The sequence below is a fragment of the Girardinichthys multiradiatus genome, chromosome 20 (genome assembly GCF_021462225.1).
Source record: "Girardinichthys multiradiatus isolate DD_20200921_A chromosome 20, DD_fGirMul_XY1, whole genome shotgun sequence".
Taxonomy (NCBI): domain Eukaryota; kingdom Metazoa; phylum Chordata; class Actinopteri; order Cyprinodontiformes; family Goodeidae; genus Girardinichthys; species Girardinichthys multiradiatus.
In genome coordinates, this window is record NC_061812.1 from 10,646,067 (window position 1) to 10,671,973 (window position 25,907).

At 39.4% G+C, this 25,907-nt stretch overlaps 1 protein-coding gene across 2 annotated transcripts in view; it reads right to left on the minus strand.

Moving 5' to 3' along the window:
* The window catches only part of LOC124857321 (plexin-A2-like), a 103,223-nt gene extending 77,575 nt beyond the window's left edge, over nucleotides 1-25,648 (minus strand). For both annotated transcript variants that reach the window (XR_007035568.1, XM_047348536.1), the window contains exons 1-3: nucleotides 25,320-25,648; nucleotides 5,543-6,890; nucleotides 3,480-3,662 (exon numbers count right to left, since the gene is read on the minus strand). Coding sequence is in view for 1 of the 2 variants with exons in the window: in XM_047348536.1 (XP_047204492.1) it covers nucleotides 3,480-3,662; nucleotides 5,543-6,766 (1,407 nt within the window). In the remaining variant the exon portion in view is untranslated. The remainder of the gene's footprint in view (nucleotides 1-3,479; nucleotides 3,663-5,542; nucleotides 6,891-25,319) is intronic.
* Nucleotides 25,649-25,907: the final 259 nt, after the last annotated feature.

Below are 25,907 nucleotides of genomic sequence, written 5' to 3' on the forward strand. Positions count from 1 at the left end.
TAACTCTGGGCTTTAGACTCTCCGGACTTAACTGCAGACATGATGGATGCCTTGCCCTGTTCACCTAAACTTACAAGTCTCTTTGAGAATAAATAGAAAATGTTTGATGCCCAAACTCTTCTCTTTTTTGTGGTGAGTTTTGTTCCACTCTATTTTTTGTTACTTAATATCTCTGTCTTCTTTCTTCAGTATTTGTTGTTTCCCTTGTTTTCCCTTGACCATTATTCTGACTTTGCCTCACACTTCCTCTTCTCTCAGTTGCTTCCTTTCCCACTGTCAGGCTATCTTGTCGTATTCCCCAATGGCTCATCAAAAGAAAGAGCTGCAGTGATGCTATCTATGCCCCCAGTCTGGACCTGTGTGTGTGTGCATCTTGTGTGTCAGACAGATTGCCCCTCATAAGACTGAGGCCTCCAGGCTAATGTCACAACAGTCCTCTCACACATTTTCTAAGTCAGCTGCATGCTGTTTGACTGTGCAATAAGCAGGGCTCAGAGTCCTTTAAAGTCAGTTCTGATGTAACTCTGACTTACAGAAGCTTGAATATGATAAAGATTAACAGGATGCACTTGAAATGACAATGAATGCATTTAAAATCAAACTATGTGGGGAAAAAACTAATGAAAAAACTAAGGCTACTAATCAAAGTGAACAAACCATTCTCACCATGAAACATATTGGTGGCAGAATCATGGTGTGGAAATGTATTTCTTCAGTAGGGACAGTGAAGCTGGTCAGAGTTGACGTCAAGATGAAAGGAGCTAAATACAGAGCAATAAGGAAATAAAATGTGTTGGATTCTGCAAGATTTGAGACTGGGACAGAAGTTCACCTTCCAGCAGGACAACTAAACTAAACATACAGCCAGAGCTACAATGGCGTAGTTTATCTCAACGCATATTCAAGCGTTAGCATGGCACAGTTAAAGTCTAGTCCTAAATCTGATTAGGAATCCAGCCTTGAAAACTAATGTTCACAGACATCTTTTCATCCAATCTTACTGCAAAAAACCTCTTAGATTTGTAAAGCTGGTAGAGACCTACACTAGAAGACTTTCAGCTGTAAGTTTAACAAATGGTGGCTCTACAAAGCAGATTTAAAATTTTTATAATCATTAAAAAAACTATATGACATTTTTATTTCAGTTTTAGTTTGTGTTCTGACATGATAAAAGGTGAAAAGGTCTAAGGGGAATAAAAACTTTAATGAAGCACTTCAAAAAGAGCATTCCTATCTTATAACACAGAATGGCTCAAAAATATATTTTTGTTTTTTTAACCGAGTTCTGCGGCAATGAAACAAAATCTGCTTTAGGTAATTAAAAATAGTGCTCATTACTCCTCTGAGTTTAGTGGGAAATTTATTATTTCACACTTTAGATGAAGTGAAAAATAAAGTTGACAGGAAGAAGACCACTTTATTCAAAACTTCAAATCAAGCTGCTTCCACACCTGCCTGTAGTTATGTATTTAACGTGTAATAACCAATGAAGGACAGACAAAATCAGGCTATAAATCTCTCAAGCGCTTGTTTAAGTCCTTTGTAATGATAAATGTTGCAAGGACACAATTTTATAAAAGCCCTTAAAGTTGCATAATGACCTCTTATTCTTAGATAAAATAAAGGGATAAATGGACATGGACGTACTTCAGATTTGGCTCACGTAGCTACACATAGAGATTTACATCAATATGTGTCCATCTAAAGGCTGAAGCACAAACTGTTTAACTGTACCAGAGCAACTCTTTTGTGCAAATGCATCATGTCCTAATATAATCATCATGTTGTACTTAATATACCTTTTTATGCTAAATAGACATAATTAGGAGGAATTATTGCATTAATTACTTTCGATGGATTAAGGTTCGTGAGAGATGGTGAGATACAAAAGAGGCAACATATGTCACTGTTTTATAAGCATTTCTATATTAATTGAAAAATTATTCAAATGTTTAGCAGAAGCCCTTTTAATGAATTTTACATATGAAATGTATATATTTGTTATCTGGCAATACAATGGTGCCTGAATAAGGATGAAGATGAAATACAAGACCTCAGGCTTTTTAAAATTGTTTTAGGGAACAATCTGATTATATAGATCTGAAGATACAAGCTTTATGTATCTGAAAAGGTCTAAGAAAAAGATTACATCATTCTCTCAAAACAGAATCTGTAGATTCGGTATTTTTGTACAGTTCCTTCCACGATCTGTCCCCCCTACGTCCCCAAACTTCATGAAAGCGGCATAAGTCAGTGGAGATTTCCTTTAATCTTGTACTGCCACGACTATGATGCCATTGCTTCAGTCTGAGATGATTCATGCTTTATGACATGGCACGTTATCCTGCTGGAAGTAACCATCAGAAGATGGGTACAATGTGGTCATAAAGGGATGGACATGGTCAGCAACAATACCAATACTCAATTGGTACTAAGGGTCCTAAAGTGTGCCAAGAAAATATCCCCCACACCATTACACCACCACCACCAGCCGGAACCGTTGATACAAGGCAGGATGGATCCATGCTTTTATGTTGTTGATGCCAAATTCTGAATATATCATCTGAATGTTGCAACAGAAATCAAGACTCATCAGACCAGGCAATGTTTTTCCAATCTTCTATTGTCCAATTTTGGTGAGCCTGTGCAAATTGTAGCCTCAGTTTCCTGTTCTTAGCTGACAGGTGGGAACCCGGTGTGGTCTTCTGCTGTTGTAGCCCATCGGCCTCAAGGTTCAACATGTTATGCGTTCAGAGATGCTCTTCTGCATGTGTTGGTTGTAATGAGTGGTTATTTGAGTTACTGCTGCCTTTCTATCAGCTCGAACCAGTCTGGCCAGTCTCCTCCGACCTCTGGCATCAACAAGGCATTTGCGCCCACAGAACTGCCGCTCACTGGATATTTTCTCTTTTTCGGACCATTCTCTGTAAACCCTAGAGATTGTGATGCGTGAAAATCCCGGTAGATCAGTAGTTTCTGAAATACTCTGACCAGCCCGTCTGGCACCAACAACCATGCCATGTTCAAAGTCACTTAATCACCTTTCTTCCCCATTCTGGTGCTCAGTTTGAACTGCAGCAGATCGTCTTGAACCATGTCTACATGCCTAAATGCATTGAGTTGCTGCCATGTGATTGGCTGATTAGAAATTTGCATTAACGAGCAGTTGGACAGGTTTACCTAATAAAGTGGCCAGTGAGTGTATTTTATCAGTTTTACTTTTTTAGGCTTTTTTAATTTGCTCTTTAGTTTTACTTAAAAAATCTTAAATAGTCTTTAATATCTGTCCCAGTGCTGGGTTTTGTAAAGCAGACACCAGTTAAGCAAAATACAGAACAAATCTATAGGTTTCCTTTGGAAACATAAATAATTATTGTGGTATTTTACAGGCTCATGGAAGGATTTTAAAAGATGTCCAGGTCTAACTATACAGTAACTGTGCTTGAAAGTAAGCTTTATTGACTTATGTCTGCTCTCACCTTTTTCAGCCGTCCGCTCCTTGTGCCCAAAAAGACCACATTGTGTCCGTTGTAGATGTAGGAAGTGACAGAGGTAAGCCTTTCCCGTCTCTCAGTGAACACAGTCTGACCGGACACCAGCTGGGAGCCACCCAGGGGCTGGTTGATATCCAGGCCACAGAAGTGATCGTCAATGGGAACAGGCTGCAGGAAAACACATAGAATGTCAGGGTAAGGATAAGAAAACCATAATGAAAATAAAAGCAACATGGCGTGGCATGAAGTAAGCAATCGACTATTTGTGAAGGACTGAGATTAGAGCAGACACATGTGGATATAGGATGAGAATTCAAACTGATTTATGATAAGTCTAACAAGCATTAAGTGCACCATTTTCAGGGTTAAAAATGTTACATCAAAAGGGTGCCGGGCTTTTATGCAAGTCTTGTAGCCAGCAGATTCATGGAGCAGACGTAATTGCTTATGGCAAAACTGTGTATTTTGTGCATTTCTGTGATTTTTAGATTGCTTGATCTGACATCACACAAACACAAAGCACAAGCAATGTCAAGTTTTGATTAAGCATCAAAGAGAGCCTGAACGCTTAGCAGTCCTTCCAGATCTGCTAACATGCACCTCAAACCTTTGTTGATTGTCTGTCACTTAGCATAAAAGGCTGCTAATTTCTTATTTCACATTCCCTACTTTTTTATGCTCATGTTAGGCCTTAGTGTGCTTTTTATCTTTTCACCAAATCATGTGCCTAAGCTTTACTAAATGTGATTTGTGCAGCGAGTTCAGTGTAAATAAACTTGATGTCTCGCCCCATCTGAGTCTTTTTTCTGCCGACCTCTATTCTCAGTGATGAAAAAAAAAAACAATTTGGAAAACATTCAACAACACCTCGTCCACTGATTCAAAATATTGAGCTTATTGATTTATTTTTTATCCAAAGGGAAGCACATCATAATTAGCTTTGGTGGAATACACATTAAAATTAGTTACAATCACACCATAAATGATCAGTTCATCCATCCATATACAGTCATATTCAACCAATTAGAATATGTTTTCCAATGAGGCTTGCTCGCCAGATTAAGAGAACTTTTTGAAAATAACCTAAAAACACATTTAAGTTCTGTGTAACAATGGTATGCTTGACATTAGGGAACCCCAAAAGTCTTATTAAGCAAACAATTTACATATTCTAAAACGGTTGCGTTTGTAATTCTCCACATGTCAGAAAGAAAATTACAATCACCTTATTTCATTCAAGCACATGTTTTAATGATTGCTGTTGATATCAGCACTAGCATTAAATCAGACTGCATGTCTACACCCACTTCAATGTTGATCAATCTTTTGCTAATTGATTGTGTATTCAAAGAAACGCTCAGCTTCAACATTCTTCCTTAAAAACCAATTATGATACAAAGAGCGTCTTGCTGTACGGTGGGAAATTATTGTTGAATTACTATGACTTTTCCCTATCAGTTGTTTTTCTGAATAACATTACCCCTCATTTATACAATATCGCACCGGAATCAAAGTATGAGTTACGAATCATCAGGGCAATTCATATGATTGATTTCAGTGTTTTTCTGGTTCACTTTCAGCTCATATCCATGAGAGGCACTTATTATGCAGAATTACAGTTTTCACAAAGACTCAGACTTGGACATTCGCAAGAAAGGCCTTTTTCTCAAGATCAAGAACTGAGCTCGAAGGGCTCAAGTGCTGCTGACAGTGACAAGAGCAGGAGAAAGAAAATTAGGGAGAGAGAGGCAAAAAAAGAGGTGGAGAAGGAGGTGGGCATCAGTGTTCAAACCCCTGAATGAAATCAAAGCTCTACACAAAATTTCCCTGATTAGTGATGTGGAATTTATATCCTCAAGCTCTACTACTATAGTGGGATCCTCAGACCTGAATGGTTTCTTTAGCACAGTACTGACTGCCCTTTAGTTGTTAAACTTACAATCATAGGCATGGAACACTAAATCTGAATCATTTTGTTCACACCAACTGAGTTCACATAGCTGGTCTAAAGATATGTGTGATATTAGGTCTCTCCATAGTGGACTCACCGCCTTTGTGCATTGTACATCCTTTCCCAGCAACCAGTGCAGCTCCAGGTTTCCCTCTCCCTGGTAGCAGGACTGTAACCGCTCCTTAATGCGTATGTTGATGGCTTGGATGGTGAAAATGCAAAGAGCAGAATGATCTGAAGGGTCATGGTACTGCTTTTGTCCTTTGGAGAACACAGCAAAGAGGACATCCTCCTGGGAGCTGATGTTGAGTGACTTAGCCAGCACCCTGCCAGCCTTAGATAGGTAAGCCGCCTGCAGCAGACGGAACTCCTCACCTCTGTGCACGCACCCCACAGGAAGAGAGACGTATGAATGGAACTTCTTGTCACCTTTGCAGAGGCGGATGATACGAGATGTGTAAAACAGGTCACCAGGGGAGCCGCCCGCAGGCATCCCATTCTCCGGAGTCTCTGGCTGGACAGTCATGAAATAGACAAAGCTCCCACTGGAGAAACCATAGATGTAGTAGATGTCAAAGTGCGGAACTAGAGCCAGTGTGTCAGAAGGGATTTTGATTAGAGATGAAACAAAATCAGTATGAAGCTCATAGTCCAGCATGGCAGAGGACTCTGGGTCACGAGGGAGCTTACGGCTGGAGATAGTTGGAAAGTAATCCTGTTTGCCACCAACAGCAGTGCCGATGTACAGAGTAGCATCTTGTCCCTGGGAAGGAACAACAACCCCGTACATCGTTCCTGTCTGGTTGTCGCTGGACAGGTAGTGTTCTTTCTTATGCGTGGGCTCTACAAGGATAAATAAGTCATCTAGCCTCATCAGCTTACAGATGCCCTGATAGAGACTGCCACAGGCCAGCAGCCGGTTGTGAGAGTAGTCGATGAGCAGCAGTTTGTTGATATTGTCCGTAGAGGCCAAAGGCTCAGAACAGGGCTGAACTATCAGGGGAGGATAACATGCTTTGTTATCATACTCTGGACCTGTGTCATGAGATACCAAAAGGGTGAGATTAGCAGACAACTTATAGATCCGGTTGACCGCTCCAATGTACAAAGTCCCAGTAGACTGATGCACCGTCACATGGTTCAATGGCCATTCCCTCCTCTCGGACTGGAAGGTGTTCATTGTCTGTCCAAGAGTCGTCTTTTGATTCAAAACAACTAGAGTAAATAGACACAGGGCCAGGGGCCACGACATAACCTTTGGAGGGTGGTGACCTTTAGTGAGGCTATGGTAAGTCCATCCTTTATCTGAGCACGTCCCCATCCCCACAGGGCTCCACTGAATACCAAGCTCAGATAAATGGGGTTGCGTACCAGCAAATGTGAGGATTGCACTGAGGAAAATTGAGCTGAGAAGTGGCCTTGTCTTGAGTGATCTTCACATCATTCTGAAAAAGAAAAGAGAATTGATTGTAAATATTAAGAAAAATCATTGATTCTTTCAAGTGAGAAAAATTAGCATTCAAGATATCATTAGAGACTTCAGCTGAAGACTTAGAAATACATGAGCTTGTTTTCTCCTCTATCTCTGTGCTTAGTCAGATGCAAGACAAATCAAAGAAACAAGTAATCATGTGTTCTGACTGTCTCCCTGTATTTATTAATGGTCCAATATTCTCTTGCAAAAGGGAGGCTCATTATTTTGGCTGCTTTGTAAGACAACACAAACTGCCCTGCCACTCGAACAAAGCGATGACACGATGTAACTATGCATTCCCTCTGTTTGGGTGGCTAATTAAATGATCTAAATGCATTAATTAGGCATCCATATTTTGGGCTTTGTGTTTTCCCTTCTTCCCCCTGTCTTGTTCATTTAAATTGTTGAATCCAGGAGGAATTAATCACACTCCATTATGGCTGATTCCTAAATTAATCAGGCTTTTTCCTGTGACGGCAAGGAGTCATTAGATATTCAGTGTCAGGCAGCATCAACCCTCACATTTCCCTGTTTAATTTCATTTTTGTGGGTATTTCCACAAGACAAACATGATTGACTAAATTGAGGTGTGAGTTACATATAAGAATGCTTGGACAGTTTCCTTTTTTTCATAAGTTTCTTTCTTCCCTCAATATATCTTAGATATGCTTAAGCCTCAGTCTTCTGCCAGAGCTCTGAGGTCCAACAAGGTTTGAGACTCGTGGGGATCGGGCACTCCAGGCCGTTGCACTCCAATTGTGGAATTCCCTTGCATTGTTTTTAAGCCATGTCAACTATGTTGTCCAATTTAAAATGCAGCTAAAAACATATTTGTACAGACAGACTTTTAGTGATGCGATGTTTATAAATGTCTATATTTGCTTTGTTTTTCTTATCTGTCTTGTAAAGCATTGGGATTTTATCTGTGAAAGGTGCTAAGATAATAGGATAATTTATAAATATAATGTTTTCTTTTAAACTCAAGATGTCGTGTCAAAGACTGTTCTAACTGTCTCCCCCATTTTACTAACTTGCCAGTGGTCCAAAGAACTGGCAAAAATCACCATTCCTGGTGGATATTGAGTCAGTCGGGTTCATGATTTATTTATTTATTTCTCAACAATGACTTTTTTACTACTTCTATGCTTCTCAGACTGTGGTACAAGTACTGCTGATACATGTAAATTAAGTGTCATGTAGTGGATGGCAGCAAACCAGGAACAAGTGTTGGTGGCTGCATATGCTATGTAAAAATAATTGAATGTTTGGTAATCATGTTAATGACCGTTAGCAATCTCAGAAAAAAACAATGTATTGTAGCAACATTTTCATGTGAAAGAGGTTGTAAGGTACGACATGTCCGAAAGATTGTATGATACAAACTTGCAAATGCACCTTTTATTATGGATATCCCTATTTTTTAAAGGCAAGGCAGCCATTTTGGATTTTGTGCTGGGAGTTGGTGATCATGCGGTGCCAATTGAGAATAATGTTTTGATTTATTCTTTCTCTTTTCTCTTTTTGTGTTTAACACATCCATCCATCCATCCATACATTGTCTTTACCTGCTTGTTCTTGCAGGGGTGCAGGGTGGCTGGTGCCTATCTCCAAACAAACTGAAAATGTCAAAGTTCAGTTGTTATACTGTTTTAAAATGTCAGTCAAGATGGTAGTCCTGGGGAAACTTTATATGTGGTACTTCTTATAAAAAAAGAAAATCACTGCTCTACTTGATGTAGCGAAAAAATAGTGCCAATTATAAAATATTTTCACTTTTTCCCGAGTCTTACGACTATGCATCATGATTTAGGTTTATACTACTTTTCTAAACTAAATGCAAGGTTTATTTTGTTGTTATCAAAATAAGCAAAAGATTTGATAGCAACTTCTTTCTGGGTGCATGGCAGTAAATGAGTACATTTCTATACCAGAGCTCACGGAAATTATTTAAAATTGTTTAATAAAAGAAAAATATTTTTTATGTAAGATCAACAAAAGTGCTCAGAAATACACAAAGGTAAACGCAAAATTTAGCAATATATAGGTTGATCTTTGTGAAGACAGAAGTTGGTTGAACAAGTGAATGCGGATGCATGTTATGAGCAACTCTTTATTATTGACATCTGAGCCTCTTGGTCTTGCCTGCAGGCAGACTTCATAAAGAAACTATATGTGTTCCGCGGGAAGCTTCTCTAGCCCAGTCCTGAAAGACCTTTCTAACTTTCCTTTGCATCACAACATCAAAAACACTTCAACACCTTTCTAATGTTTTTTTTTTTTGTTTGTTTGTTTGTTTGTTTGTTTGTTTAAAGACCTGTACATTCTTCCGCCAAATGCTAGAAGGCTTCAACCCAACTGTCCTTTTTGGCTGGTGCTTACCTAATCAGTGTTGTCACAGTGAGACTTATAAGCAAAGGTTAAATGAAGACAGTCATGTCAGATCCTAATATAAGGGTCTAGATCCATTGGGTGCTCCCCATTAGCTGACTAACAGGATATCCAGCTGAGTTGAGCTGGAGCCAGGGATGGACTGAGTAGGCTGGGCTGAATTAAGCTCCGCTCCAGCATCTTCTGTCCATCTGTCCCCATAACTTTCACACAGCAGGACAAGTCACTCAAGTGCCTCGACCTACTCTGCTCAATTTGGCAGCCTCAGTATGAGCAACCCCACCAGTAATTGGCCACTGAAAAGTGATATCCATCACACATTTCACTGCAACAATTACATTTGAAGTAAGTGTTTGCTTTACCACGTGACTTTTGCACAGTTAACTGAATCAATTTTATGACAGAAGGGATTTCTCCTTTTTTGCTTTTTTTTTTTTGACTGGACATGGAAATTTGGCTTTGCTTGGATTATTTCTCTGGGTGCTGAGATTTGGCAGAATATCTTGGCTCTCATAATTACATCTTATCTGTTTTGGGCAAAACGTCATTTAGAAAATTCCACCCAAAAATCCCTGAAATCATTTGCTTTGAAGGCCAATAAGTCTCTCTGTGCTGCAGATTGTGTGCTTATTTATCTTTTTATTCTAACATTTTATTTCTGGCCGAGAATGTTGGTCAAACAAAAACCTTCATGGTTCATGGTGTGATTCCTCTTCTCAGAATCTGCCACAACAGAATGGCATGCAATGCAGTAAAAAGCCTTTTGAAATTTGGATCGTAAAAATCTGACTGAACCCTTTGTGCCGGTTCTTGAGCTACTATAAAATGAAGCAGCTGAGTGCTTTTGTGTTTTCTAATTGAGTCGTCTCTGCTTAGCGGCATCAAAGAAGAACCTAATAGTTTGAATCTTTTCAAATAAAGTTCCAGATGAAAATCTTTTTTGTGAATTACACTTTGAACTTTCCTTTTCTTAACTTGAAATAATAAATAGGCCTGCGCTCTTGAGATCTGACAGTAAATAGCAGACTAAATGGTATTTGCAGAGTGAGGTTTGAATCTGGGGTGACCTTAAATAGATGACACCTGCAGTGCCACCCAGAGGTTAATTTGGTGTTGAGAATCTACCTTTCAAATCCTCTGAGGTGTTACAAAACAGAGGCGAAAACTGGAGCAAAAGTGGGCAGGCATGCAGGCGAGCGGCAGCCTCATCATTTCATCCATTTCTGTTCTCCTGGCTTTGGTCACGTCTGAGACGTGCAGTCATGCTGCTCAGTGTTTACTCTGGATTATGGAGACAGCTCTTCGCCCCGTGCAGTCCTCCCTGCTGAATTCTCCGCCTCACCACTCACAAACATGCTCCAGCCCAGCCGTGACTCATGCGCGCACACACACACACACACACACACACACACACACACACAAAGGAGAAACATGGGTTTGCCGAGGCCTCCAGGGTGGGATGCGATCTCTCACTGGGCACCAATCACAACACGAGAAAAGGAGAAGCTCTATGGAGGACCAATCTTGCCATAATTAAGGAATAAATTGCTCAGCTAAAAAATGGCTTAAAATGAATTAATGTGCCATTAAATGCCACAAAATAAAAAAGAAAAGATTTATTCAATAACATATAAATTGATATTTTGATTTCAATTTTTAGCTGTTCTGGTTTATCTCTGTGCCCTTATTCTCATTTAGTTTTTTAACGTGTTTTTTAACAGTGCTACCAACTGCGCTACCGTGTAGCCCTCTGCTAACATATCCCTGTTGTATTTTGTTCCCCAATGGATTTCTCCGAACCCATTAATTTTCATCTTTTTATTGTTTTTATTTTTTACATTCCTTGGTTACTGTTTTGTCTGTTCCATCTCAACATGCATCTGGGAAAGCAAAAAGAAAGAAGGAGGGACAGAAACAAAAGGGGGTGTTCTTTGGAACCACTTATACTCGCCTATTGGCTAAGGTCAAAATCTCTAGGAAGTAGGTGCTAAGCCTCATTATGACTCCCTAGTTTTGAAAAGGCACTGGTAAAAACATCAACTTCTGTCATGTTGTTGCTAAAGAGTTGTGATTTCTGTCCTGATGAAGTGTTCAGTTTCTATAAATGTCACTCAATATGTTTTATTCATTTTTCATGTGGAATTTTAAAATAAAGCCCCATAAACACCATGGCAAATTACATAAATAAGCATTTTATAATCAGCTTTTGAAAACAAAACCATATTTTTATTCCAGCTATTATTATTTATTTCTGAATTTATTCTTAATTATGGCAAGATTGGTCCTCCATGGAACAGGGTCTTGTTCACCATAAACGTAACCCTTTGACCTGCTTCAAATATAAAAATATGGTTTTTATTTCATTCATAATTTTATTTTATCACATTTGTTGTGTAAAAAAGATTGTAGATTTGTGGGGACAAATCAGTTTCTTGTCTCTCAAACTATATCAGATTTAGTGCAAACAGCACTCTCCTTAAGTTTGCCTTGTTTGTTTTGTTGCACATTTGTGTGAGATTGTGAGTGCTGTCGGCAAACTGTGACGTGATCCATCTAAAGGTCAAAAGCTGGATCTCTGTTCTCACACTTAGTGAACACTGGGATTCATTGTCACTCGCATTGGAGATGATAAAAAAAAATTTTTGAGGTTGTTCTTGTTGCTGTTGTTGTTACTGTGGCCTAGATTTATAAGACTGCACAAAGGCAACAACAGCATAAGACCATGGGGGCGGAAAACTGTCTGAACTAAAGTAGTCATAACAGCTTCTGTCCTCATGATTACAATCGGGCTGTGCAGGGACATGCAGGGTTCCTTTGCCTGTAGGTTTGTGGGAAATGTGGAGAAAAAAGTTTAAATAAAGTTTCCCCCTCTAAACCATCTTAGATTTTGAAGAAGATAAATCAGTTGAAGTATTTGTAAACAAAGTTCACACCTAAAGCATGCAAACTTAAGATAGGACGGGCACTGGTCACATTACACCCTTTCCATTTCATACCTACATAGTTGGTTGTGGGACATTTCATATCAACCACGTGTGTATTCATACCTGCCAGGGGGACATTTTTTACCTACTTTGATAGCTGGTGATTTAATGTAATAGTCTATAATCTACATTAGCATTGTGGAAATGTCCATATTTTATTATAACTGATACTGAAAAAAATGTAAGCAGTCATTTGTGTCATACACAATAAAAATAAAATACATTTCCTTCCAAAGCTGGCACAGAATTTTGCACAGCAGCCATACAAGCAGACATTTGCTAACCCCCTCACCTACTCTTCCAGAGGCTACCTGAACAGTAGTGCTGACTGTGAAGACAGGGAGCTGGTGATGGAAGTTTTAAACATGTCATATGTGTCACAGAGAACATTGCAACTATTTCTAGGCAAAAAGGCAAAGGTAAAAGTGTTGTTTGGTACGTATTATTTATGTTATTCAAAGAAACAGAAAACGGCAAAGGCTGCAGACAAGCTTTTATACAAACTATGCTAGTGGTGGATACAAAGCTGAGCAAAGTGCTACAACTCTCAAAAAGAATCCAAAAGACATGTTGATGTTTTTGAGGAATTTTAAAAGCAAATAAAGCTTTCACATTTACAACAGTAAAGTATTACACATGTCTGACAGCAGAACTAGTCTGTCTGTTTAAAATGTATGCAACTTGCTTCATCCCCCTGGTTGGTGGATACAAACTGACTCGTGGTCGGTATGACAATTTCAGCAGCAGACAGCTCCATTTTTTACTGTAAAAAGTTAGATATTAAATGACCCGCAACCCCCAGTACTTCTTATTCAGCAGTCAGAGAATTAGATGAGTAAAGAAAACGCTATATTTGCTACATAGTTCTAGGTAAAACATAGTTCTAGGTAAAACCGTAAAACTGTAGGATAGGTGGCCCATGGCTGAACAGAATTGTTGTTGTATACATTTGCTTGGAACAAATCCTTGTCTAGACTGCTAAAGACCTTGTTTTCCAATTCCTTGTTTAACTAAATCCAAAGTACAGAACTAGATAAAATATATTCGCACTTTAACAGATCTTGTCTCTTGATTTACCATACAAGAATAGTAAAACTGTGCTGTTTTTTTCTTTTAATCTAAATGGCTGCTGACCCACCTTACTACTTATTGATTTTGTGCTAATTAAGACAATAAAAATATACTCTTGTTGAGGCTAAGAGAACAGCATGCTGTTACATTTATGTATACAGGACATTAAGGCATTTTTATGACTATTGATCCTCATAATTCAAAAAAAATGTTTAACTACAAAGAAAAATATAATATGACCTGGGCAAATATGTTATGAGGCTAATGACAAGGCAAGGTAATGTAAGGTAAGGTAAGGTAAGGTAAGGTAACGTTTGGTTAGGTTAGGCAAGGTATGGTGACTTTGTTTGTACCCATAGGTAGATTTTTCTTGTAAACAAGAGAGACTAGCAACCACTTAACATGAAATTAAAATCAAATACATACTTAAAAACCCCACCATGAAGACATGCTGAATATCTAAAATACAAAAATACTTAAAGACCAAGACTGAACAAGAATCTTTTAAAAGATTTACGCACCTTTCACTTCCAAATTATTTGTGTACATCTATGAAATACAATATGTAGGTATAAAAATGGTGTACAAATTGGCAACAGAGTGACCTGACCCAAAGCCAACAGGATGGGACCCTTAGAGGTTTTTCAGCAAAAATATGTATAGATGTCTATGGGGAAGGGGGGGATAAGGGTTTTACACATTACACATGAATGGGCTGGGATGGTGCCAGTTGCAACCGAATTTGACTTCTAAATGAATAAATGAAGGCAATTAGTAGATCTGTTTACAATGTTGTGAAGACAGAAGTAGGTCAAACGTGGCAGACAAGAGGGAGAGGGAGCCAGCGAGCCAGAGCCAGGGGCTGTCGCCGGTACCTACAGTGATGAGTCGAGGAACTAGGACATAAAAAACTGCCGTCTTCATTAATGAGGACTTTTAAATGAATGTCACATTGAATCACCAGAGACCAGCAGGCTTTATTAGAAAAAGCAATGTTTTGTGTTCATGTAGGGGACAGCCTAGGGAAGTCTTCACAGTCACCCATCATAGAAACACAGAAATAGGCCTCAGATAGTATTATGTGTAGTAAGGATCCCTAGACTGCTGATGCCCAGAGGATATGTTCATTTTGATGCCTCACTGTGGAATCTTTAGACAGTCAGCCTGCGGTTAATTTTTATCATTATGTTCAACAATGTAAAGTCAAACAGCAGCCCTTCCCTGAGACATTTCTTTCTCAGTTAAGGGGAAAAGTCATACGCATAATATTTAAATTGCTCGTACTGATGCTCTGAAAGCCATGCAAGCCACTGTCAATTCATTAAGTTTTATTGGCAGGGCTCTGTGCATCCCAGAGTTATTTTTATATCACCAAACATGACCCCTAACTGCCTTTTCTGCATGCTTGTTGTTTAGTTTATTGGTCAGCTGCAGATATTGCAGGCTTAAGGGCTCTCTAGCCAGCCACTAATCTTCCTGGTAGAGTAAAGGCGGGTGTCTGTGGGGAGCAGTAAAACGGCACTATGTCATCACAACATGCTTGGCTTGTATTAAGTGCAGGATGCTGCAGGAAACTTGGACAGAGGCAAATGTGACATAGGGGACTAATTCCAGCACATCGCCACAACATCATCAGGAGAATGCTCTGCAATCCATGCCATTATCTCAGAGCATATGCAATATGCATGCAGATGCACCACTATATCTTAAATTGCCATTAAGACAGGAGATGAAAGGAGCTGCAGCTTCTGTTAGATTTACAGATGCATTTCTTCTTTCCTTCTATAAATCTGATTGTTGGTCTTTCCTGGTTGACCTCAAACTGGCTCATCTCAACTGCTGAAGCTCTTCCATTGCATATCAGATGAACATAGGGGAAAAAGTCAGGGTGACCTCCAGCGCGTGATGAAAACCCGTGCAGTTAGAGTGCAATAGAGGGTCTTCTATAATTCAGTGATCACAGAAGAAGACAGAGTGAGCTGTGTTTGCTTTTGAGTCAGACAGCATGTGTGCTGCATCAACTGCCTGGTACCTCTTCCTTTAGCGCTGCTTAGGTGCAAGACGAGAAAGAAGAGAGAAATAAGAATAATCAGAATTTGTAGGTATAAATGGATTTTAAACCTGAAAGAAAGTTGTATAGTACAGAATTGGTAAAACTAGAAAACATATCATACTCTTTAAGCCTGAAATAGCTGTATTTGTATTCTCTTCCTCTGTTTTTATATCACTGTCTTTCCTCTGTGAGCAGGCGTTTCTGTGCAGCAAAATAATATTTCTGCCCAGACTGATTCACGTACACATGAGGAAGGCTATATTGCTTTTGCATGCATAAATCATAAGAATCTGACAGGGAAAACACATTACATTTGGCAGACACTAGACCCCAGCAAGCTTCAGAATGAAAGAAATAATCAAAAACAGAGGTACAGTGCACCCGTAAAACACGGGTCCACAATTCTCACAACGAAATCAAAGAATTCATCCCAAATAAGACTGCATGTTTCCTTCGTTGCCTCAGTATTTGACCATATGGCTTTATGGGGCAAAAGATGTCAAGGTTAGGAGTGGCTGGCATGAATGATTAGCATCAAAGCATATATACCGCAAAAGAACAGCTGCTACTTCCAATGCTGACAAATCACTCTGAGCAAGAGGAGACAGTGATAGACGGCGAGGGAGGAAGAGGAACAGGAAGAAGGAGATTAATGTTCTACCGTATCACAACTTTTTAAACTCTAAGTACTGTTACAAAAAATTATTTAATTACAGTGAAAATAAGGGTTGAGTAAACCATAAACCAAACTGCAGCACAAAACAAACTCAGATTATTCTGGCCTTTCATCATAATCGGTACTGCCTGCTCGGCTTCTAATTTTAACCTACTCAGAAATTCTACTCTGTTTCAAAATAATTTTTTTAAGAACATCAACATAAATTAAAGCAGCCTGGTGAGCGGATAGTACCCTTTCTAAAGGGTACCAGAATCAGACAAAGATACATATCTGTCAAACAGAAGTTAACTGAAAGCTAATGATTTGTTTTTTTCACTTTTTATTCCACAAACAATCTTCTGTGGAAAAGGTTCTTACAAATAAACAGCAGAGCGCTTAGTTTGTCAAAGCCAGCAAGCAATAATAGCGCAGCAGTCAAAGAAGTCCAGGTAGCTTTCTGGTAGGTGTAATCTGATGAGAGCTATTTTAAAGATGTTCCCACTGGGCAATCACACTGGCATTTTTCTGGAAATGGCTCCCTTACTTTTCTTGCGATGCATTCAGCAGGTTCCAGCAAATGCTCTGCCTTCGCAAGATAATGCAGGAGTAACCCAGTTTTATGATGTCCTCTGATGTTGAAGCAGTGTACTTCTATGATTTTTTAAGAAAAGCAACGAGTTAGACACTTAGAACCTTAGATTAACTTTTTTAAACTTCACGGACTGCGGTGATACGTGTTTATTTCTGTTGATTTTGATGTATATGGAGAACCCAAAATTCAGTTTCTGAGAAAAAAATTGAATATTACAAAAAATATTATCACAAGAGCAAAACAAAAGTACCTACTGAGAAGCAGGTCTATGTACTGCACTGTATATGCACTCGATGCAGCGTGGCATGGGGGTGATCAGCTTGTGGCTGTGCTAAAGTGTTCAGGAAGCAAAGTTTGCTTAGATAGCAGCCTTCAGCTTCTGGTTCTGATGGTCCCTCTTCTACTTGACAATAACACATAAGTTCCCAGTGAAGTGGCTGTCTTAGGTGAGCTTGCCGGTTCATCAAGAACAGTCATACCACAGTCATTAAACCCCAGGTATGGTACTTTTGGCAGAGTTGTCAGATGCTAGGTCCTGTTACAAAATGCAGTCAGCACATTTGTTAATCTAGTCAGCAGAGGTGAACATGAACTGGTATAAAAGTTCCTTGTAGACGGCTGCATCGACTTTGGATTTGATGAAGCAGAATGGACCAACACTAGCAGATGACATGAGTCCTTCATCCTCACTGACTGTGGAAACCTAATTCTGGACTCTCCAGGCGTTGGGACCTTGATTTCCAAATGATAACGATATAATGGTAAATGTGAAATTGACTCTCTGCAGAGAGGACTTTGAGCAACAGTCCATTCCTTTTTCTCCTTAGCCAAGGTAACTTTTCTCTGGTTCAGGAGTGACTTAAAACAACAAATTTGACAGTTGTAACTTAGGTCCTAGATGCATCTGTGAGGTAGTCTTTCAAGATCTCACTCCAGCTGCAGTCCACACCTTGTGAATCTCCCCCAAATTCCTGAATAGACTTTGCTCCACAATCCTCTTAAGGCTAGGGTTATCCTTGTTGCTTATGCACCTTTTTCCACCACACTTTTTCCTTTCACTCGACTTCCTGTTAATACACTTGGATACAACACTTCCAACAGCCAGTTTTTCAGCAATGACCTTTTCTGGGTTATCATACTTGTGTTTGTGTCAGTGACTGTCTGCACAGCAACCGCCAAGTCAGCAGTGGCATAGGGAACCAATCCTAGGAAATCTATGATTGTTTATGGCTTAACATGGCTATAACATGACATTTCCATATAAAAATCCTTGCCAGCCACAAGCTTCTAATTTGATGACCTTTAAATTGTCTTTAAGCCTAAATTCAACATACACCCAGCCGGCCTAAAATGATAAAATTGAGTTACTGAATTTTACTGATTTGTTTTTGAAAATGTATGCTCATGCTCTTAAACAATATTTTCAAGCAGTTAAGCTTTGAAAATAGACCCCCAACACACATTTGTGATTTATTGGTAGGCTTAGATGTCCATCTAGCACAAGGACCAGCCATGTGATGTCCAAAAAACAATTAACCACTATTCCTTCAGAAAATATGACAGTAACAGCAAAAGAGACTAATGTGATATGAAATAATATGAGCAGATGAGGATGTGGCTTAGAGTTGAATCACAGAAATCCTTCCGATTATCCAGCGCTATTTTACAACAACCAGACCATCTTTACTTAAACATTTTCTTTCTTTACACATCCTGATTTGTGATAATGAGTGGTAGATAATAAATTTTTCATCTCATCTCTTTGTCTCTGACATCTGAGAAACTTAGTTTTTCTTAAAAAAACAATTCTGTCGCATCGTCCAATAGCAGCATCTTGGTATCATTGTTTCCACATGTCCTCCAACGCAGCGGACAGGAAGTTAGATGGCATACTGTTGCAAACACCTGACACAAACAAAATTTACTTTAAGAGGTAATTTGGCATAACCTTTTGGATCCATTCATTTTATTTGATATTCCACAGTGCCATATATTTAAAGGCTAAAACTGGTATTCAAATAACAGAAAAAAACTTTTTTATTATTTTAAAGTTTAAAGGTGCTTTTTCTGTACGAAGCAAAAAATCCCTCAACTTTGTCGGCATTTTTTAGAACCATATGCTGTTCGCTTAACCCAGTGCCAAAGAAAATGTTGCAAAACTCACACATCAGCAAAGTTATTGCAGTGTTTGTATCAGAAGTGGAGTGACAATCTGGAGGCAGCGCACCATATTGCACAACCACCATCACTGCATGCTGAGTGCTGCTGCCAAAAGCTGCCATCTGGCAGGTGAGCTGCACTCTTTCTACTTGTTCCTCTCCTCCCGCTTACCTCTCTCCTCCACAGTTTGTCACCACATCTTTCTTCCACTTTTTCCTGTCTGTTTTAGTCTTTATAACACATCTTTACTCCCTCTACGTGTTACTCCCTTTTAGTCTCCTGAGTGCAAGTAGGGTTCCTGTCTGCATTAAGCTCCCTTTGGGCCTGGATAAAACACTGAAACAAGCAGAGGCGTAAAGATTAAAATCGAGGTAGAAGGAGAGAATAGAGGTAGGACAACAGCATATTAATTGTGCCTAATGAGCTGCATTTTCTCCATATTTTTCTCCTCACTGTTTTCTCTCTTCTCTCTTCTACCTTATGTATGTGTGCAAAGACACGTCAGGTGCAGGATATAACAGGGCTATATGTACGAGGGCATACGCTGAGCTCTTGACATCGCCTATTTCCTCAGGCTTTAGCATCTGAACAGTCCAGTTAAATTAGTGTCTCCATGATCACCCACAATAGAGGAGGGTGAAAAGGGAATCAAAGTTAGAAGCTGGAGGAGGGTTTCCCGCTATGGATGATAACATTGAGCTGCTACACACTGTAATTCTGCTGCATACACTAATTCAACTAATGCGTTATTGCAGTGCCATGCATTGTCTTTCGCCCTGACCCAAATTTGCATTCCCTGTTCTTTAAATTCCTTCAAAATCAATTAGATTTCACTGATCATTCAAATGAAGAACAGTTGTGTATTCCTTCATCTTTTCTTTCTTCTCTCTTTTGATCCTCTCAAACTTACAGTATCTCATTAATCTCTGCAGAGGTCTAAGATAACACTTAACTCCTCGCTTGTGGGTAAAAGTGACAGAGACAGATGTTCTAAATTACTTCACCTACATTGGTCCAGCGTTGCCTCCAGGGGCAAGAGACTCAACAATAATGCGGTTTCGCCTTCCGTTCTTCTCGAAAATGCTCCAACGAGCTCTGTTATAGATGAAAAAATTATAATGCTCGAACAAAGATCAGTGGACAATTTAACAGAAGCATTTTTTATGATATGTATCCAATTTTACAACTTACCAAATTACAAAACATTACTGTGAAAATGTATTTGAGGTTTTGCCTTTACAACCTAAAACATATACAGTTGAAACCAGATATTTACATACGCTGTGTAAAAAGACTATTTTTTTCCCTCACTGTCTGACATTAAATTAGACTTTAGGTAAGATAGGATTTCCAAAGTTTTTTCTAGTTGCTACAAATCAATTTAACGATTCACTACATTCACCAATATTATCTCATATCACATGTTGTCTTAATATTGTTGCAGCCAGTCAAACAACTCATTTCAGGTTACGTCAGAGGACAGGACATGTCTTTGTCTTTAAGTGTATTTGAAAACTTTTTTCCTGAAAATTCTTCCTTGCAGAGTGGCCTTTCGGTACAGGACTTTTTTTACTGTGGAAAACGACACCTATACCAGCTTAATGCAGCATCTTCACAAAGTACTTTGATTTTGTTCTGGGATTCATATGTGCATTTTGCATTTTGCACTAAAGGACGTGTATCTCTGAGACAACCTACTGAATAATATAAAGGTTGCACATTCCTATGCTGTATATACTCGCGTATAATTGTTTAAACAGGTGCATATAGCACCGTACGGCATCTGGAAATTATACTCAGGAACAAATCAATTTTATGAAGGTCAACAGTTCTCCTCATTATATCCTGCCCGATTTCTTTTTATTTTTCCATGATTTCACACAAGGAAACAGTTTGTTTAAGGTCTTGCTTTAAAGTGCATCCACAACTTGTGTTTAGAAGATCATAAAGTTATGACATTATCACCTGGGCTTTTTTATTGGTTAGATGGATAGTAATCTTAATCCACTGTGTGTGAACATTTGAATTTGAAGAAAGTGAAAAAAAATAGCTAAAAAGTGATTTAACTCTTTTTTTATGAGTTACCAAAAAATAGTTTTGGGAATCCTATGAAACTAAATCAGGAAAAGTTGACCATCAGACAGTGAGGGGATAAGGGTTCTATGTCTTTTTTTGCAGTGTCTGTCAATATTCAACTGTTAATAGATTGATCCCTTGAAAGAAATGAAAAATAAAATTATATTTCTGTAAGTGAAGGTATTTCCTTATACCAGTTCTCAAATGTTTTCTTGGAAATATTGCTTCCAGTTCTAACTAAACAGAGGCCATAGTGTGTAATAAATAGTATTACTACCACTTTTCACACGTACATGGAAAAGCCCTATCATAGATGACTTGGTATGGTCCGGTATGAGATTCTCATTGAGCTATCTGCTTGGGTTAAGCCTTCATTCTGCTGCTTTTAATGTATGCTGCTCTTGGTTTTCCAGTCACCAATTTTTGTTTAAAATAAGTAAAAAACATTTCTAAATAGCGCAAATGTCTACACCTAAACAAGTACCAATTTTTTATATATTTTTTTAAATGTACAGTACAGACGAAAAGCTTGGAGACACCTTGTCATTCAAAGAGCTTTCTTTATTTTCATGACTATGATTATTGTAGCTTCACACTGAAGGCATCAAAACTATGAATTAACACATGTGGAATTATATACTGAACAATAAAGTGTGAAACAACTGAAAATATCTTATATTCTAGGTTCTTTAAAGTAGCCACCTTTTGCTTTGATTACTGCTCCGCACACTCTTGGCATTCTGTTGATGAGCTTCAAGAGGTAGTCACCTGAAATGGTTTTCCAACAGTCTTGAAGGAGTTCCCAGAGATGCTTAGCACTTGTTGGCCCTTTTGCCTTCACTCTGCGGTCCAGCTCAACCCAAACCATCTCGATTGGGTTAAGGCCCGGTGACTGTGGAGGCCAGGTCATCTGGCGCAGCACCCCATCACTCTCCTTCTTGGTCAAATAGCCCTTACACAGCCTGGAGGTGTGTTTGGGGTCATTGTCCTGTTGAAAAATAAATGATGGTCCAACTAAACGCAAACCGGATGGAATAGCATGCCGCTGCAAGATGCTGTGGTAGCCATGCTGGTTCAGTATGCCTTCAATTTTGAATAAATCCCAAACAGTGTCACCAGCAAAGCACCCCCACACCATCACACCTCCTCCTCCATGCTTCACGGTGGGAACCAGGCATGTAGAGTCCATCCGTTCACCTCTTCTGCGCCGCACAAAGACACGGTGGTTGGAACCAAAGATCTCAAACTTGGACTCATCAGACCAAAGTACAGATTTCCACTGGTCTAATGTCCATTCCTTGTGTTCTTTAGTCCAAACAAGTCTCTTCTGCTTGTTGCCTGTCCTCAGCAGTGGTTTCCTAGCAGCTATTTTACCATGAAGGCCTGATTCACACAGTCTCCTCTTAACAGTTGTTCTAGAGATGTGTCTGCTGCTAGAACTCTGTGTGGCATTGACCTGTTCTCTAATCTGAGCTGCTGTTAACCTGTGATTTCTGAGGCTGGAGACACAAATGAACTTATCGTCCGCAGCAGAGGTGACTCTTGGTCTTCCTTTCCTGGGGCGGTCCTCATGTGAGCCAGTTTCTTTGTAGCGCTTGATGGTTTTCGCGACTGCACTTGGGGACACTTTCAAAGTTTTCCCAATTGTTCGGACTGACTGACCTTCATTTCTTAAAGTAATGATGGCCACTCGTTTTTCTTTACTTAGCTGCTTTTTTCTTGCCATAATACAAATTCTAACAGTCTATTCAGGACTATCAGCTGTGTACTGTATCCACCTCCTGCACAACACAACTGACGTCCCAACCCCATTTATAAGGCTTGAAATCCCACTTATTAAACCTGACAGGGCACACCTGTGAAGTGAAAACCATTCCAGGTGACTACCTCTTGAAGCTCATCAACAGAATGCCAAGAGTGTGTAGAGCAGTAATCAAAGCAAAAGGTGGCTGCTTTGAAGAACCTAGAATATAAGACATATTTTCAGTTGTTTCACGCTTTTTTGATCAGTATATAATTCCACATGTGTTAATTCATAGTTTTGATGCCTTCAGCGTGAAGCTACAATATTCATAGTCATGAAAATAAAGAAAACTCTTTGAATGAGAAGGTGTGTCCAAACTTTTGGTCTGGACTGTATCTATATTTTAGTTGAACATAGGGAAAAGAGCAGAATGAGCTGGGCTCAAATGCAAGAGCCTATGATTAATAACGTTACGTATTTACCACATTGCCAACTAAATAATCTACAAATAATACATATGTTCAGGATTTTTATGTGCTTTTTTGTCTGTACTTATTTCATACAGAGGTGTTGTATGAAAGTAAGGCTCTGCCTGGAAATTACGATTCATGCTGAAAACTGACAATTTTATTTTTATGAAAATAAGCAGTCCTTTCCTATGACATCTAAAAGGCATCTTGTTAATGTACAGCCAGTACACATTAAATTTATGTCAATAATTAACAGAAGAATTCTTGTTTCCACTTGTTAATACAGTCCAATTATCTAAATATGTACTTTTTTGGCACTATTACCTCAATTTTTGGCTCTCAAACAGAAATAGTCTTTTTCTATACATTGATATTAGTACTTCAACATTACAACTCAAAAAGGATTAAATTAATTCATACATACTAAAATAAAGTGGTTTTTCAGCTTTTATTTGTGCTTTCAGGCATGTCTGCTTGATTTACAGGCTTTTTGCAGAACTATCTCTGCTGTACTTTTAGAAGAGGTGGGATTGCCATTTCTACAAATTCACTTGAGGTGAACTGTAATTTTCACCTTTCTTTCAGCATTTTGCTAATCAGAATGATGGGGCGGGCTCAGAGGTGGTTCTCACAGTATTTGGGAGAAATGCAAACTGCAAGCACACAGAAAGGCCTTGGCAAGGTATTGAACCTAGAACCTTCTAGCTGCAAGGTAATATTACTAACAACTGCTTAACCATGCAGCCCCAAAACGGTTTCCAAACAGTGATGTAAAGGAACATTAGACTTCTTTCTGAGAGCTGACCAGGGCTGCCTTACTCTATACTCTTTGCTTACTCCAGGACTCTCCTTGGCATCTTATTGCAAGGACTTTGAACAACTGACAAAATATATTAACTGTTAGAAACCCTAATTTTTAGATCCTCAACAACAACTTGTCATACCAAAATTTACAATATTTCCCTGTAAATATATGTTCTTTTTTGTTTTTTTGGAACACTTGATTCTTATTCCCACAAAAAGGAGGTCTTACACAGGCTTGTTTGTATAGTATAGTATAACTCAGAGGTTATTACTATCACAGCAAAAGTCTCTAAAATTTAAACCACAGCTTTGTCATATGTGAACAAAATGTCACGTATTTTCTTATTTGGTATAAAGTGGGTTTTGTCGATCAGCTAACTAAGACATGACAGACCTAACCTTAGTTAAGTTTACTGTAATCAGTGCAACAGAGAGAGAAAAGATGAAATGAATGTGGAGATTCGTTTAAATCCTAAAATTAGCAGGCAACTGATAAAATGCCGAAGCACATGACAGGCGTGAGCATGCCAAGAGAGAAGCCAATCTTTTTTTTTTTTTATTTCCTCTGTCATTCTCTCTCTCCACGAGAGGCTTTATCCACTCTGGAGGGGCCAGGAGAATAAAAGCTAGTCCAACTGGCTGGCCAGATAAGCCAGACCAGAAAGAGCACACAGACAGAAGAGAGGGGTTCATCTGGTTTGCATGAGGGGTGAGAGTCAAAAAAAAAAAAAGCTGGGAATCCAACTGCCTCCCCTCCTCACCCTCTCCCTTCCACCACACACACACAAGAACAGTCACATATGGGGCTTGAACAAAGATGCACTTGGTCAACAGCATTGTCGAGGCTGGCACAGCTCACACCTCTGTGCGCTTTCGGACTCAGCCTTCATCATCCCAGCTCCTGCCCCGGCTTATCAGCATCCCAGTGGCTTGCACTCTGCCCTGGCTGCCAAGGCTGCAGGAGGAGGAGATAGCCACAGTAGAGACTGACTGACTATAGCTCCAAGCATACTTCACACTATTTTTCTTTCTCCTGATGAGCACTGATCTGATGCGCTGACCAGAATAATCCACATGCTTAGAAAAAAATCCTCATAAGCAGACTGCTGCAGTCTTTGTCTAATACAGCTGAAGGAAATCTATCCCCCTGATGGTGTCCTTATTTTCATCTGACCTGATGAAGAGTTGTTCTGCCTCTTCTGTGTGAATTTGATGGAAGCTGAAACATCTACAGTCACATTGCTTTTAAAACATCACCTGCTTCTTGTCACAGGTGGTCAGGAGAGATCTTTAAAACAAGTGTACAGCCTCAATGCAAGGTTCAAGGATGCGTAAAGTAACGCAACTTTCAGCTATTGCACAGTGATGGGTGGAAAAAAGGCAAAAGGTTGACTACTCACCTTGAAACAGCAGGAGACTCATTCATGAGTAGACCAGTCCCGATGGTTTCGCTGGGGTTTGAGCGCACCACCTCCGTTCGGCCACCACCTGTCCGTCAGTGAATCAGATACGACCAGATGAATGAATTTCTTCTAGTGGTGAAAGTCATCCGGACAGCAGTGAGCATCTCCCGGTGATCGGCTGAGAAGGAGACTGCATCAAATATAACGTCTCGCTCATGGACTGGACATTTTCTCTAACAGGCTGCCACGGTTTCTCTCTCCCTCTCCCTCTCTAACCCTCTTTCTGTCTGTCTGAGTGTGGCTGTGTGCTTCTGTGTGAGGATGCCGGTGAAACATGAAGTCACACATCAGTTCACTTGCACCTCACGTACGGTGTGGATTTTTTTTTCTTTTAGACCCAACCTCCATCGCGTCATCCTGTGGCCCAACTCCAACGCTCTCCTATGGGCTACTTGATTTTCCCTACCCACATAACAAAAATAAACGTATTATTCATTTATTTATTTAATCCAATGTTTCTTCTTAACAAAGTAAAACATTGAATGCATATAGTAGCCTAAAAAGTTTTTTAAAGACCAACTCAGG